Genomic DNA, 16,460 nt, shown 5'->3' with positions numbered 1-16,460 from the left:
TCTAGTACTCAGATTCTTTGGGTTTAATGGGTGACCTCTTATGTTCTGAACCATACCTGCACAGTGGTGATTTCTACTATGTAATGTATATACGCACAGATGCACACACACACACATACACACTTATCCTTTCCCCATACACACACGTATGTGTATGTATGTGTGTTACATATAATTATATTGTTAACCCTTCACATTTGCTCATGAACAGGGTTCACAATGTTGATCTCCCTGATATGTATTACATTCTGAAAATATTGGCCAAAATGTTTGCCCTACAATGTTTCTAAACAAAATAGTTGCATGTCATTCTTGACCTGTATGCGCGTTGTCCAGGTGAGTTACAAAGTCTAGAATGCCAAACACTGGTTATTCAATATTGTTATTTTCGGATGGTACCATGTTGTATAGATTTTCTCTCCCCTGTATCCCCTTTTCTACCATTTCAAATCAGAGGGTTTTGTTTGGCTAGTCTGAATTCCCTCTATGGTTGTGTGGAAGGGAGTTGGAATTTATGTCTCCTGAAGTTGCCTTGCTGATATTATGGTAAGTATAAAGGAATCAAATACCTCTCACTGTGAGCTGTCCATGCTGCAATCCTTCAACTGTTATCAGACGTACAGCATCAAGGTTATCATTATCTACAATCTGAAAAGATTCCCAAGTGATCGGACGCGATTGACCTTCCAAAAGATCCAAACCTATAAAATAAGGAACATGACTATGTTAGGAAACATGTTGTAGGCATTTAAGTCCAACAGTGACATTTGTGAGCTAAGCAGAGCAGATCGTGTAATGCTCGGCAGCTTGTATGTACACAATTAGTTCTAGGATACTATTTTTCAAATTTAAATTAACCTCTATTTGCATGTGTCCGATACATATATATTTTTTGTATTTATTTAGAAAGTTTTGTATAGTGCGAACATGACCACCGAGAGTATCAGAGCACTTTACAGATTGTGCAGTAGGACGAGTACATGCAAACACACATAATCCACATATCGACAAGTACATAGACTTAGAATGTCCAACCATCTCAAGGGCCTAGCCCCTAGGACACAAAACAGCATTGAATGGCCCAGGAGTCAAGTGGGGAAGGAAGACTGAGGCTGATATTTCTGCATCAAGAGCTCTTTAACTTCTGATTTGAAGAGGACAGAGGAGGGGATCACCCTGACTTCGGGGGAAAGAGACCTTCAGATCCTTGGTGCCATACCTGAAAATGTTCAATTATAGGTCTTTTATTTCTTGAATTTTTGTGGTTTGCATAAGAGGGTGCTGGCACTTCTGGAGGCTCTTGAACCACATGAGAGCTCCAGTTTCTGAGCGAGGTATATCGGGGTCTTGAGGTGGATGGCTTTGTGTGTCATGCATGCAATTTTCAGCTGTATCCGAGCTTCATAAGGGAGCCATTTCAGAACTAGCAGGTCCGTAGAGATGTGGTTGAATTTTTTTGTGCCCGAGCCTGGCCACAGCATTGAAGGTTACCCTAAGGGGAGCCATTTTCACTCTGGGCAGGCCACACAGCGTAGCACTGCCATACTCCAGCTTTGCGATCACCAATGCTTGCACTGCAACCTTTAGGTCATGAGCAGGGATATAGGGTTTGAGCTTCCTAAGGATGCAGAGTTGGAAGTTTGCTCCTTTGGTAAGGGAACTGATGTGTTTTTGCATGTTCAGACTCTTGTCTAGTATGATACCAAGCGAGGATGCCGAGTCCACGAGGTGAGGTCTGCAGTTAAGATCTGTAAGCTGATTCAACCATTGTTCAATGTCCGGTGATTGCTTATGAGGTGAGATAAGGAGGAATTCTGTTTAAAGAGCATTTAGTTTCAGGTTGTTACATGTCAGCCAGCTTTGTGTTTCCAGTAGGACTGAGTTGAAGGACTGAATGTCCTCAGGGGAGGCGATCTTCAGGTATAATTGAGTATCGTCCACATACATGTGACAGTGAATGCTGGATGATTTCAGCATTTCTGTTAGAGGCTCCATGAACAAGTTAAGGAGCGTGGGAGAGAGTGCTGAACCTTGGGGAACCCCCAGCAAAACCGGTGCAGGATGAGACAGGGATTGGTTCATCTTGAAGCATTGGGATCTATTCAGGAGGAACAAAGAGAACCAATTAAGCACAGGCCCAGACAACCCCATCCTGTGTTGCAGGAGGTCAATTAGAGTATCATGTTTGACAGTGTCAAATGACGAAAGGTCAAGAAGGATCAATAGGCACGACTCATTGTGGTCCAGCATTCTTAACGCGTCATTGACAATGTGCGTTAGGGCCGACTCTGTGCTATGGCCCGAGCAGAAACCAGATTGGCATTGGTCCAGGAGTTGGAAATTGTGGATATGGTTGCAGAGTTGGGCAAGCACACATTTCTTCAGGAGTTTTGCTAAGGTGGGGATGTTGGAGATTGGGCGGAAGTTATGAAGGTACAAGGGATCCGCGGTAGGTTTCTTTAAAATCGGAGTGACTTGACCCATTTTTAGGCAATCTGGAATAGCACCTTGCCGCAGTGATGCATTGACTATCGTAGTCCACAATGTTAGTAGGGAGGATCTAACTTCCAGGAAAAGGTTCGATGGCAGTGGGTCATTGTTGTGGTTGGAAGGTTTCAGAGTCGACAGCGTTTTGCGTATAGCGCATTCATCCAAGGTTTGGAAGAGACTCCAGGAGGCATTGTTTTTGGGGAGGTGCGGTTGCGCCGGGCCAATGAAATCTCTACCAGGTGGGCATAGGGGGGTTAGTGGACTGATCGACAGGTGGTTACAGGCTGATCGTAGTTCAGGTTCAATCTTACTGGTCTTATCTGTGAAGAAATTTGTGAATTCTTCGCAGTTGGACAATGTCCCTTGACCCAGTGATGCGGAGTTCGGATGACTATTGGCTTGGGACTTGATGAGTTCGAACAGTTTTTGGGACGGTTTTTTGCTTGGTCTGAGTTCTGAAAAAGGTGGCCTTCGAGCATCTGATGTGCTTATTATAGGTGCATCTCAGGGATCTTAGGTGGTAGAGATGCTCAAAGGATAGATTGGACCGCCACAGCCTTTCAGCAAGTCTTAGGTTTCTTCTTTCTGAATTAAGACTATCGGTAAACCATGGTTTGGAGGGTTTAGAGGAGATTCTTTTGAGCAGTAGTGGAGCGACCGAGTCTAGTACATTCAGCATTGCGTGATTATAATGGGCAGTAAGGTCGTGGACATCCAACATGTTCGGTGCTGGAGTCAGGATGTTATCACAGAGATCAGTCAGATCATGCAGGTTGATGTTCCGTAGGCATCTTTTCAACTGTTTTGGGTTCTTGGGCTGGGCTGTACTTGTTCTTACCAAATCCAGGATATGGAAGGTGGTGATGCAATAGTGATCTGTCCAATCACACAGGAGGATAGAATCCAGGAGGATGGAGTTGGGCTTACCTAAGGTAGCTCCTTTGATATGCGTGGGGCTGTCACAGATTTGGATTAGGTTGAGGTCAAGAAGGAAGGATTTAAGGCTATTGACCACCACATCGTTTACATCATTCCAATGGAGGTTGAAATCTCCCAGGAAGATTTGGGAGCCGTGGAAGTCTACGTTGGCTGAAATAATGTCCATGATCTGTTCTGTGAAGGGAAGGTTGTCGCGAGGGGGGTGGTAAAATGTGTGCAGTTTGCAGGAGTGATTGTTGCCCCCAGTCACTTCAATGCATAGGTATTCACAGGACGGCAGAAGGTCAGTCTGTAGTACCTTCACTGTAAGATTGCTCCGATGTAAACATGCAATGCCTCCACCTTGCCCTAAGATTCTGTCCAACCTAATGATATCATAGTTGGGAGGTATTAAGAGGTCCAGGAAGGGGATAGCTGAGTCATTAAGCCAGGTTTCCGTCAGCATTACAAGGTCAGGGGGGAGGAAGCCCGGAACGCCCGCGATCAGGGAGCGAGCGGGGATGGTGATTTTTCGTGGTGGTGCAGCTTGGACTGGAGTTTGCAGACAAGGCCTTACTGATATGTAGTAGACTGTGGACCTCTGCCTTAAGTTGTTGTAGGCAGAGTGCTATCTCGCTAAGGTGGCCTTCCAGTGAGGTGTGTGGATAGGATTGGGTGGCACGGTCCCCGGGATTCTGGAGCGGTAGAGAGCTAGTGAAGTCGGGGGAAAGTAGGGCCGGTGGAGACTGCATGTGTCCAGCGAGAAGAGATTCTGTACACTGGAGTTGCCCGCTCGGAATGGATAAGCAATGGGAGGAGCTAGTGAGGTCAGGGGAAAGAAGGGCGGTAGGCAACTGGATGTGCCCAACGGGAAAAGATTCTAGGCATCGCGCATCAACTTTCTAAAGGACATTTACTGTTGCTCACATCAGGGACTATATGTCCCATCATGCACTTTAGATGTCTGCACTTGGCAACGCCCACTTAGGGCTTGAAATTTAAATAAATGATACCGGAAATGATGTGAGCCTTTGATGCGTCTTTTACCAGCAGCCCGTGAAGAAGAGGCCTTGAACCTTGAAACGCGTTGGCATCGTATGTTAATTTGGAATTGAAAGGCGAGCTGAATTCCTATGCTGAACGGCAAGAGTGCTGGGAGTGCTCTCCCAATGCTTTTGGGCATTTTGATGAACAATAAATTAACACGGTAGCCCAGCCGTGGAGAAGAGTGCCATCATTACTAGTGAGGCTGTGGATTTGAACTGTTCGGAACCGTGACAGGGCAGCGCTCTGCATGCATAATTAGCTCGTTTTTCAATACTCCAAAATTCTACTAAGGACTTGAAAAAGCTTAATTAGTTAAATGCGCATCAACTTACTATAGGACATTTACTGTTGCTCATATCAGGGACTATATGTCCCATCATGCACTTTAGATGTCTGTACTTGGCAACGCCCACTGAGGGCTTGAAATTGAAATAAATAATATCGGAATTGATGTGAACCTGTGATGTGTCTTTTACCAGCAGCCCATGAAGAAGAGGCCTTGAAACGCGTTGGCATCATATGTTAATTTGGAGTTGAAAGGCGAGCTGCATTCCAATGCTGAACGGCGAGAGTGCTCTCCCAATGCTTTTGGGCATTTTGGTGGACAATATATATATCTATATATATATATATATATATATGTATATATATATATATATATATATATATATATATATATATATTCACTTAAAAAACCATAGGTTTCACACATGTTATAGTTAGCTGGACATTTCACTTGTATAAAACCATTGAAATTCCCCCGTTATAGTTAGTTCAGATAACTATAACTCGCGCGACCGCAATCCACTGCTGATGACGTCACATATTACATCACTCATGACATGGTCAGTTGCATCACTCATGACATCACTGATGACATCATCCTTGTGATAGAGTGGCGGCCGCGCGAGTTATAGTTATCTGAACTAACTATAACGGGGGAATTTCAATGGTTTTTTACGAGTGAAATGTCCAGCTAACTATAACATGTGTGAAACCTATGGTTTTTTAAGTGAATTTGTACGGCTTTTTAAATGCTAAGTTATGTATGTTTTATTATATTTTTTATATATATATATATTTTTTTAAGGTTTTGCACGGTGCTCGCATGGTGCTCGCACAGTGCGCGCACCCCGCGATTTTTTGAAAAAATACTAAAATGTTTTTTTCACCCTTCGGGGTCCTTCAGGGACCCCCTGACAAAGGCTAGGGGGTCAGGAACTCTCTACCCTGCCCCCTTTTCACGTTCGCCACCTTCCTTTTTCACTCTCGCACTAACAACAAACAAAATGGCGGCCGACACTTCCTGATTTCGACCGATTCGAACGTTGACTGACATGAAACCACCAATCAGAATTACGCTTGCACACGTTAGGGTGCTCGCACGGTACTCGCACGGTGCGCGCACGGTGCGCGCACGGTGCGCGGCTATAGATATGTATGTGCTTTTAACTGCAATTTTCTCAGGCTCTACTGAACAGATTGACTCCATATATGCAAAAGGCACATCCCTGAGCTGAGGACTACCTCTTTGCCAAATTTCAAGTAAGTCTGTTCAGCCGTTCGGGCTGTACCTTGGACTAAAGGTCCCTATGGAAAATTGCATGGGGAAAACGTGTTTTGGGACCCCCCTTTTTGCCCCACCTATTTTGAAAATTTCGCGAGGATTCGTCAACCGGCGCCAAAGTTATTTCAAATAGAATGTTGCGGATTTCCTATGGAAACACGGTCCTAACTATAACTATCTACTGGCGACCGCCAGTAGATAATATATAGATATATATATATATATATATATATGTAATTTGGGATGTCATCAGTGTTGTCATTGAACATGTCATGAGTGATGTAATATGTGACGTCATAGAGAGTGCATGGCAGGGTTACTAATTATAGTTAGCTCACTCAACTAGAAATGAAAATTAAATGGATACTTTTTGGTTTAAATTTGTATTTTTTTGGTGTGACCCATCAAGCGGGGCCTAGAAAAAGGGGGGGCCCAAAACACGTTTTCTTCATTCATTTTTCCATATTAAAATTTAACAGCGATACAACAAAAACTGATTAATGGAATGACAACAAATTTTGGCAGAAAGCTAGAATTCGGTCTACAGAGCATGCTCTTTGTGATTTGCTGTAAATCAAATTAAAAAAACAACAGTTGATGGACAGAATGCAGAACAATGTCATACATTCACCCCAGTACAGAGATCTGGGCCTAAATCCATCGTTTTTTTCTCACCATGCCATTCCAGTTTGAACCCAGACATATGCAAATCAGTCTTGACCTTGTTCCTCATGGGAACAGTCCAGCCCGAACTGCCAAGCCAGGTCCTTCCTGGACTGGAAACAAGCAAAATCAAATTAAGGCTCAAAAACGTTGTCTATTTCATGACATGGAGCGAACAGATCCTGAGATAAGATTTGATTGGCTGCCATCACACTAATAAATATGCAGCAGCAGCCATTTCAGAACTCAAGGGAGCACTGTCCTGCAAAAAAGTTTTTAAAAATCCCAAAACATTGTAAGATCCCAAAGCCTGGTGGGGCGTTGCAAAGGGATACCCGGGGGCCAAAAACACATGTATTTTTTAAAATTGGCGCCAGAGAGGGTCTGTTCATTCATGGCACAGGTTATTAAAAAATCTCAAAAAATGGCAGTCTCCTGCCTTTTTTTTAAACCCCTGGGTTAGGCCAGGAGAAAGTGGACTTTTGATTGTATTACTTTATTTTTATTTTTTATGAGGCCTTTATGAGCGTCCCATCAACTGGGGCTACTATTTTCACAATGGGAAGGGAGGTGTGAGGCTCCTCTCCTAGCCTCAAAGACGCCCTAGGGACCTCATACCCCAGGTCCAATATTTTTAAAACTAGGTGGGGGCACTTGGCTTCCCTCCCTAAGCTATTTTTAAAACTAGGAGGGGCATGTGACCACTGTCCCAAGCTATGACAAGGCCCCGGGGACCCTATCCCCTGGGGCTAGTGTATTTGTTTGGGGAGGGGCGGGCGTGCATGTGGCTCCGCTTCCCAAGGATTGGCTCTGGAGACCACATCAACAGAGATCAATCGCAGTGTCCAGGGAAGCCATCCCCTAGGACACGGCTCTGTTCCCTGCCAGGGTGAGTGTGGGTAGGGAATACAAATCTATTCCCTGCCCATACTAAACTGCCAGGAGAACACAAATTTGCTCCCGCCTGGGCATGATCAGTGAAAAATGCTGCCTCCGCCCGGACGGGAGGAAAGCATGAAATAGACGCCCACCAGCACCCATTGTGATGCAGACCTGGGATTCGGAAGGGGCTACAAGGGCCCTGGAGCTCCCCCTGCAGTCCCTAATATTGAAGGAAGCCTCGGTGCTGCAGGTGGGCAGTTATATTTACTTTAGGGCACAAGTTATAGTTAGTTGAGATAAATATAAATGGTGAATTTCAGTGGTTTTGTTTATTTAAAAAGGTTTGTTTTAACTGACATTTTCACCTAACTATAACGTTTCTGTTTTTCTCAGGGAATTTCTATGTTTTTTTAAATGTAATATTATTACAATTCCTGAATATATTATAAAACAAATATATATATAACTTAAGGTTCAAAATGTATAGTTATCTGGGCATTGCCAAGCAATCGGATTGACAGCTGCCAACTTGTTTAGCTATATTAACTTTAGTCCTGTTTAACAAATCTTCACAAAACGTTAAAAAATTAAAAGTTTATCGACCTCATCTCTTTCCAGGAAAGTTTTGGGGTGATCATCAAGCAGGGGCTAATAAAAAGAGGGGAAGGGGTTGGTTCCCAAAACACACACAGTTTCCATAGGGAATTTGAGAAAGTGTTACAGCCAAAAGAGGTTAATGGAATTACACCAAATTTGGCAGAAAGCTTGATCTTTACTCTTTTTGTGAGTTGGCGTAAATCTGTTCAGTAGAAATTAAGGTTAAATATGTATACATATCTGAGTGGTTAGGTGCACAAGAGTCTCACAAGATTCCCGCAGGCATGCAACTTCAAATAATGGAGTGATATGATTGTCTGTGAGGGCCTTTTTTCCCCGTCGTCCATCTCGCAGGTGTGAGAGACTCCCGCGAAACCCATGAGAGCAGTCGCTCTGATTGGCTGGCTACAAATAATGGCATTAAATGTCCTTTCCTTCAACTAAATAGTCTTTAAGCATAAAACAAGATTTAAATAATAACAGACCCAAACTATTTCAAGGGGGTGTTACCATTTCACTTTGGATAATCAGAACATTCTTCATGAAAGCGAAGCTAAACGTGAACATTCTAATTGCCAGGTCCATGGTTAGCTGCACTTTGCAGGCAACATCTTCCTAAATCTCTATTTCCATCTAATTGAATGTTTTTAACAAAGCAAAACATGTTGTTACAAAGCTCTATATATAAAATTAAACGATGTTTCTACTGTTTACCATTGATAACAGTATAGTCCAGTATTTCACTTTTTTGCTTCTAATATGAATTTCTCTTTTTGGAAAAACAACTTCTTAAAGAGTACTGCACCAAAATAAACTTCTAATGCTCAAAAAAACATAATTGGTAATGTTTTATATGGTCCTACATTGCCATCTCGGGGTTCTGGTGATTTTGACAAGCCACTCGTCCTTCAATGTCACCAGAACACCTAAATGGGTACACATTATGTATCGCATATATGGATGTTTATCATGTACATTTGTTTCTTGATTAAACATGTAACCCTTACCCAAAAGTGTCACAATGCAGGAAATACAAAAATAATACATTGAGCAACCGACAAACCTCTTAGTAAATAGTACTCATATGTCCTCCATTAGATCTGTGAAACACCCTGTTATGATAGTTCAGTGGTAGACATCGGGCCCGATTCACTGAACTAACTTAAGACAAAATCCTAAACTTACTACCATTTTGGTATTCACAGAAGGCATTTAATTTCTTCATTGATATCAAATATGATGAATGAAGTGTTTAAAAACAAGCTACTTCCTCCTGCCAATCTTTTCAAAACCATACTATCATGAATAGATCGAAGTATTTCTACTTGCCCATATTCCATGAAACTCTGGGAGCATTTGTCTCTGCTGTTCTGAGTGAGAAATGGACCATAATAGGAGAACTGCTATTAAAATGCCCATCAATTGCTTCAAATTCGACCTGGTGAAGACATTCAATAAAGAACAGTTTACAATAATGTATTAATGTAGCATGATTCAACTATACAAAGTGAGTTACTGTATATTTATTAACAAATGACTGTTAAAATATGAGAGATGTGCCTATAGACATGAAATGCCACCTCACCTCATAGTTCTGTCTCTCTGTGTGGGTGACATTAGGGGGCTGGTATGCAATGTTCATTTCATACAAGTCCTGCCAAGTAAAAGAGGTTATGGCTTTGGTGTGGTCATCTAGGTGGGTGATATAGCCCTCTGGTGGGGGCTTGGTGATGTTGAAAACTAATCTGTCTTTTGGTGTTTCATCGTCTTCTGCATCAATAGCGGCTGTTGAGAGTGGAGTGAGGATAAACTGATCAATCTCAAGGATAAACATGGACATGAAGGCAGCACGAGGCATTGTATTTGGAACAGCCCCTCTTATCTCCACTGGAATCCAGACATTTTCAGTCTACAAAGAGCAAACAGTGACAATGTTAGTGGTGAGTGAACTACAACATTCTCAGAACTGAAATCCTGCTCCACAACATACGTCATGTAGACATATCCCTAAGCAGGTTAAAAGTGTTATCATAGTGTTGAAATCTAAGGTATGCTTAAATTATAGCTACACTCATACAGATTTGCATTATGTATTCAGAGATTTATATAAACAGGTGTTCAAATGCAGAATTAGATCCTCGTTATACATTATTGTACCCAGTATTATCTAACTCATTACATGTAAGCTCAAAGGAGAGAGTAGAAAATATAGAAAATTCAGAATGCTGTACATTTCCCTTGATAAACAGTCCCTTCGTACAGGGGTAATTCCTGAAAGATCTAAACTGACATGTGTGCATTCTTTCATAAAAAAAAAAACAACAAAAAAACATGACTTGAATCCACTGGCTAATGACATGCCTATCTCACTATTGCTCTATATCCCCAAGCTACTGGAGATGGCTGTCATTTCCCATCCCATTTTTGGGCAAACTACTGCAACCAATGCAGCTGTTTACTTCTTACAACTGTTGTAGATGATGGGCCTCATTTACAATGAGGCTGTGCCACAGGAGCATCAATTTACGTGACACTCCGGTGATGCAGGGGACTGCGCCATATTTACCAGGCAGCACTAAGCCACTTGATGGCTTAATGCGCCTTATAAATATAATTAGCTTTAATGCAGTTTTCTGCGTTAAAGGGGCGTGCAATGGGTGTTGCTGTGGGCGTTCCCAACAACACCCATGGGTTTTTTGACTCTGCCCCTGATATTACGAAGAATCGGAACTCTGAGGCAGCGCCAAAAACGTACGCCTCCCCAGTGGAGGTGTAAGGAAGGCTCAATAAGGAGAACTACCTTTATTTCTCCTTGTTTTTACTTTTTCTATGTCTGCTGCATTCTGCAGCACTCATAGAAAGAGGAAAAAGCATCTTGTGAAGGGGAAGATGTGCTTCTATCATAGGGATCATTAAATACTGAGACACAAGACCAGAACCCAAGACCCCGCTGTGGCCAGTTATTGGGTAGGTAGCTCCGCTTCAGTGAAGCTTTCCACTACCTCAATCTATTGCTCTGCAGGGGCTTCCTACGGATATGCTTTTACTCCTCAAATCACAGAACAGCTGCCAGTGCCCAGTTTTCCTCTTTTTTCCAGCGACTATGCAGCGGGCCGTCCGGAGTCTTCCAATGTAGTGTATTTTCAATATGGGCTACTCCCACGTCCAGATCCTATAACCTCTCGCCCATCTTGCAAGATGGCCTTCTGTTGTACATTCCCAACTTTGCAGGTTTTTCAAGGCCATGGTCACCATTGTTTTATATAATCAAAAAATTAGATGTTGACCAAAACCAAAAAGGGAAACCTTCCCGCATAAAAACAATCATTCCTAAAAACGCAGGCACCCTTGCACCATGGCGCAAAGGTGCCTGCGTTGGTGCAAGGCAGCCCATTGTGCACCGGCACAGGGGAAAAGGACAGGACTGTGCCATATCTGATAGATACTGCACATTCTTGCCCGTTCTTTTGCCGTAGGGCAGCGCAGCAGGAAGGCCTGCAGTGCTGCCCTATGGCAAAATCTTGTAAATAAGGCTCCATGTTTATATAATAGTGGATTAAGGCGAGGCAGGAACACAAATTCCTTTGCATCTCTCTGGCACCTTCGCGACTTCTAACTATTCATTTCTACTTTACCATCTGTTTTCTTACCATAGGTGGCCACTATTTAACGTTACTCTCATCTTCTCTGGTGGACTCCAAATGGTTGAATTGTGTTCTTTTCATTAGTCATCGAAACCTGTTCTGTGTGGTATATTCCACCGTGATAAATAATTTTTTACTTTCTTTTGTTTTTGCAGTTGTTTTTATTGAGTTTTGTCTTTTAACACATTATAAACCATACAACGGTATGTACATTTACATCCAATTGCTTAGAGAACTCCTGACAGTATTGGAATAAGCCTATGCCCTAAGGGTTCATTAGGAGTCTTGTGTGTGTTAACAGTGTTAAACTAACAAACAATCCCAGTAATGGGCTTAGGTTAGGGGCATGCATGCACTTGGAATTAGGCCGAAATTACAGTGACAGGCATCCAGTACAATCATTGCCAAATGCATGTATATAAGCTGTGAAGGGGGAAGATGTGCTTCTATTGTAGGATCTCTAAATACTGTGACACAAGACCAGTACCCAAGCCCACCAGTGGCCCCTTATTGGGCAGGTAAACATTGTATTGCACTTCTGTTACTTACCTGTTTGCACTCCCTCGTGACCCCGTTCCGTCCCGGCTTTGTGCCGTTTGTGCGGAGGGTCAGCTCGAGGAATCCTACTCCCTGCTCGCGACACCACTTCCGCCCTGCACGCCATCTTTGCAGGTTAGCGGTCTAGTGCTCCCTCGCATCAGGTACTTAATGGCCATCTGGAGGAAGCGCAGCGGACGAGCGCAGCGGGAGCGCCGACTTCGCGCCGAAGTCGCGCACAAGTCATGCCCGTCTGCGCCCGTCCGCGGCCGACCTGGCCCAGGGCCTTGCCGTAATGCCCAATTCTATTCTTATTCCTCCACCGAGCTTATGAGACTTAAATCCTCAGGTCCCATTCCTGCCCGTGCTGTCAGAGCGGCCCAAGCATGTGGCATATACATTCCCTCTGACCTCTCGGCACCGGACTCTGTGTATGACCCTTCCCCTTTGCCACCGCAGATCTCTGCCTCTTTGCTGATCTACTATCTCAATACCCGTTCCCTCATTTGCCATCAGCTTGAGATTTTCCAACTACTGCATCAAAGCACCATAGATATCCTTCTTTTAGCAGAAACCTGGATCACTGAAGATTCAGCTCCGGATATTCTTGCAGCAATCCCTTTGGGATACTATATTATACACACTAACCGGCCTGCGGGGAAGACTGGTGGTGGAGTGGCGGCCATCATCCGCTCGACACACACCTTCTCCGAGGTTACGGCAACTTCTATCCCCAAATCAGATCTCCTGGCACTGAAATTCATTTCCCCTAAATCGTCTTTCATTTGTGTTCTTGTATATCGACCCCCTGACTATATGCCTCTTTTCCCCAAACTCTTCAGCGACTCCATTGCCCAACTAGCAATAGACCACGCTAACCTTGTGGTGATTGGCGACTTTAATTACTGGCCTTCAGATGCCCATGAAAGTCAATTATCGGTCGAGTTTTCTGACCTTTTGAAAGGCATGAATCTTTCTCAGCACATCCACACCCCCACTCATTTAAAGGGTCATATCCTTGACCAAGTCTGGACATCGGATCTTGATATCTCATCCCCTTTAGTCTTCCCTTGCCCCTGGTCGGACCACTATTTTATCTCTTTCTATCTTCATCTGCACATCCCGTGTCCTCCCCCCCGCATCAAGAATCTCATGGCCCGTAACTGGAAAAGAGCTAACCTGACCGAATTCCATGACATCCTCGCCTCTTCTGCTCCCATATCTCTGACCTCTCTTGAGGCTCAGGCAGCTAATCTTGAAGAATGGATACGTCAGGCTAGTGACAAAGTAGCCGCTCTAAACAAGATCAAAACTAAGCGCCCCCATGACGCGCAACGATGGTTCACGGACCAACTCAAAGCAGATAAACTTGCCTTGCGGCAAGCTGAACGCCGTTGGCGTCACCACTATGACCCACAGTTAAAACTTGTCTATATTGGGGCTCTAAAAACCTATAAACAAGCGATCTTAACAGCCAAGACGGCATACTTCTCCCAATTAATCTTGGACTCTAACAACAACTCGAAAGACATCTTCTCGATAGTAAATGAGCTTTCCTTGCCGGACAGGGTTACCCCTCAGCCCCAGCCGACCCAAACCCTTTGTAACGCACTAAACTCTTACTTCATAGAGAAAATAACTACCATTAGGAACAATATCCCTAACCCGGCATCTCCTGTCCCCCCCCCTCTTCCTCCCAGAAACATCAGTATCTTGTCGGAATTTCCACCTATCTCCCTTCAGGAATTCACCTCACTCCTTCTCAAAGTTAAGTCAGGTTCCCCTAACGATTGCTGCCCCCCGCAGATTTTGAGAGAGGCCTTTCTTGCTTGTCCGGGCCCCCCCCCTTGCTTTATTAAACAACTCTCTTGCAAAGGGGGAGGTCCCTCTCTCTTTCAAGCAAGCCGCCATCCTACCCATCTTGAAGAAGTCTAACGCTGACCCCACTATACTTAGCAATTATAGACCGATTTCTCTTCTCCCTTACTTAGGAAAAATTCTGGAGACCTATGTTACCCGCTGTTTGAGCTCTTTTATAGAGAATTCCTCTTATTTGGATCCTCAACAAGCGGGATTCAGACCCCTCCATTCCACCGAGGCGGTCACAGTAGCAGTCCTGGACACCCTCAGGAAGGGCGCTGACAATAATATATCTCAGGCCCTTGTCCTACTAGATCTCTCAGCGGCGTTCGACACGGTCGATCATACCATCCTGATCGACCGTGTCCACAATGCCGGCATCCAGGGAGTGGTCCTCGACTGGCTCAGATCTTTTCTCCATCAGCGATCACAGTCCGTCCATCTCTCCACTTTGTCTGCGCCTTTTGTTTCCCTCCCTTGCGGAGTCCCACAGGGCTCGGCACTATCCCCGCTTCTTTTTAATTTGTATCTCCAACCCTTATTAGCCTCCCTCCGAAACTCCCCAGCCACAATCTTTAATTATGCGGACGACCTCCAGTTAATTTTTCCTATTGACCCTCTTCCCTCCTCCCGTGTTAATTTTCAGACTACTATGCTGACTATTGCAGAGTGGATGTATCACAGCCACTTAAAACTGAACCCTACCAAGACCGAGCTTGTCTTGGTAGGTGGCCCTAACCACCCATGGAATTCCACCTATTGGCCAACATCCCTGGGGACCGCACCGACTCCCGTGCGCTCAGTCAAAAGCCTCGGGGTGATCATTTCAGAAGATCTTTCAATGAAACCGCAAATCAACTCGGTCACCTCAGCCTGTTTTTTCCATCTCAGGCGGATCCGTAAGATCAGCAGGTTTCTTACCAAAGATGCTTTGACCCAAGTTGTTATTGCACTTATCACCTCAAGGCTTGACTATGCCAATACGCTGTATGCTGGTATCCCAGCCGGTCTCCTTCATCGACTTCAGCTGGTCCAGAATCAAGCTGCCCGCCTGATCTTCCACCAGCCCAAATATCAGCATGTTACTCCCCTCCTCTTCAGTCTGCATTGGCTCCCCATCTCTAAGCGTTGCATCTACAAACTGGCATGTTCCACCTTCAAGGCCCTCTCGAATGCAGCCCCTGCGTTCATCTCCTCGTGCCTGATTCGCTATACTCCCTCTAGGGCCCTTCGCTCAGCTTCTCTCAATCTCCTTGAGGTCCCCAAATTTATAAGGAAGAAGCACGGTGGCTTGAGTTTCTCAGTCCAGGCTTCCTCTACCTGGAACTCCCTGCCACTTTCACTCCGCCTCTGTCCTCAGTATGATTCCTTTCGCAGACTTTTAAAAACTCTGCTTTTTCGTTCTGCATATGATTAACCCTCTCTCCTGAATCACGCTACTGGTCATTTGAGCGCCAAGAAACCTATGGTGATAGTGCGCGTTACAAATTTCTTTTAACATAACATAACATAACAGGTAACTCCGCTCCAGTGAAGCTTTACACTTCCTCAATCTATTGCTCTGCCAGGGGCTTCCCGAGAATACCCTTTTGCTACTCTAATGGCAGAACAGCTCCCTCTGCCAGTGCCCAGTTTTCCTCTTTATTCCAGCGACTATGCAGCAGGCCGTCCTGAGTCTTCCAACGTAGTGCAATGTACCTACAGGCTACACCCACAGCCAGATCCTGAAACCTCTTGCCCATATTGCAAGATGTCCTTCTGTTGTACAGGTTCAATAGGCAAATCTCCACAAAGTGGAGTTCTCTCCAGCTCTACTGTAACCTTGGTCCAAGATCTAGTGATCACTGTGCAGTGCCAGAATAAGTATGTGAAAGTCCACATCAACCTCCACACATCGAGGGCAACTCAGGTTAGAGGCGCTCATCATAATGTTCAGTTTGTGAGTGGTCTAATACGTGTTCTGCAAATAGATAAACTATGTAATTTGAAATGGGTGTTCCTAGAGAGAGTGTATTTATGTTCAAAGCTTCCCTCTTCTACCAGGAACTGTCAGCCTATAAGGGTCTCACCCTGGCACATAACCATTGAAAGCTGTCCATGGGTCTGGTGTCATTGTTTTACATGGCCAAAAAATTAGATGTCGACCACCACCAAAAAGTCTGCATGACCGGCAGTCGGTCATGCGCAGGGGGTTCCTGGTTAAGACCGATCTGTTGTTGCACTGTCAATATCAGTTCTCTACAGACCAGGAATTT

General features: G+C 44.4%; 1 protein-coding gene across 1 annotated transcript in view; it reads right to left on the bottom strand.

Annotated features, from left to right (window-relative positions):
* The window catches only part of LOC146834868 (FRAS1-related extracellular matrix protein 1-like), a 991,143-nt gene that overhangs the window by 822,438 nt on the left and 152,245 nt on the right, over nt 1-16,460 (bottom strand). Inside the window, exons 6-8 of the mRNA XM_085602468.1 lie at nt 9,750-10,073; nt 9,494-9,602; nt 570-701 (exon numbers count right to left, since the gene is read on the bottom strand). Coding sequence (XP_085458594.1) covers nt 570-701; nt 9,494-9,602; nt 9,750-10,073 — 565 coding nt within the window. The remainder of the gene's footprint in view (nt 1-569; nt 702-9,493; nt 9,603-9,749; nt 10,074-16,460) is intronic.

Source organism: Triturus cristatus, chromosome 4_2, assembly GCF_964204655.1.
Source record: "Triturus cristatus chromosome 4_2, aTriCri1.1, whole genome shotgun sequence".
Taxonomy (NCBI): Eukaryota; Metazoa; Chordata; class Amphibia; order Caudata; family Salamandridae; genus Triturus; species Triturus cristatus.
The sequence above is the reverse complement of the archived record's forward strand: the minus strand, read 5'-3'. Positions and strand labels throughout refer to the sequence as shown.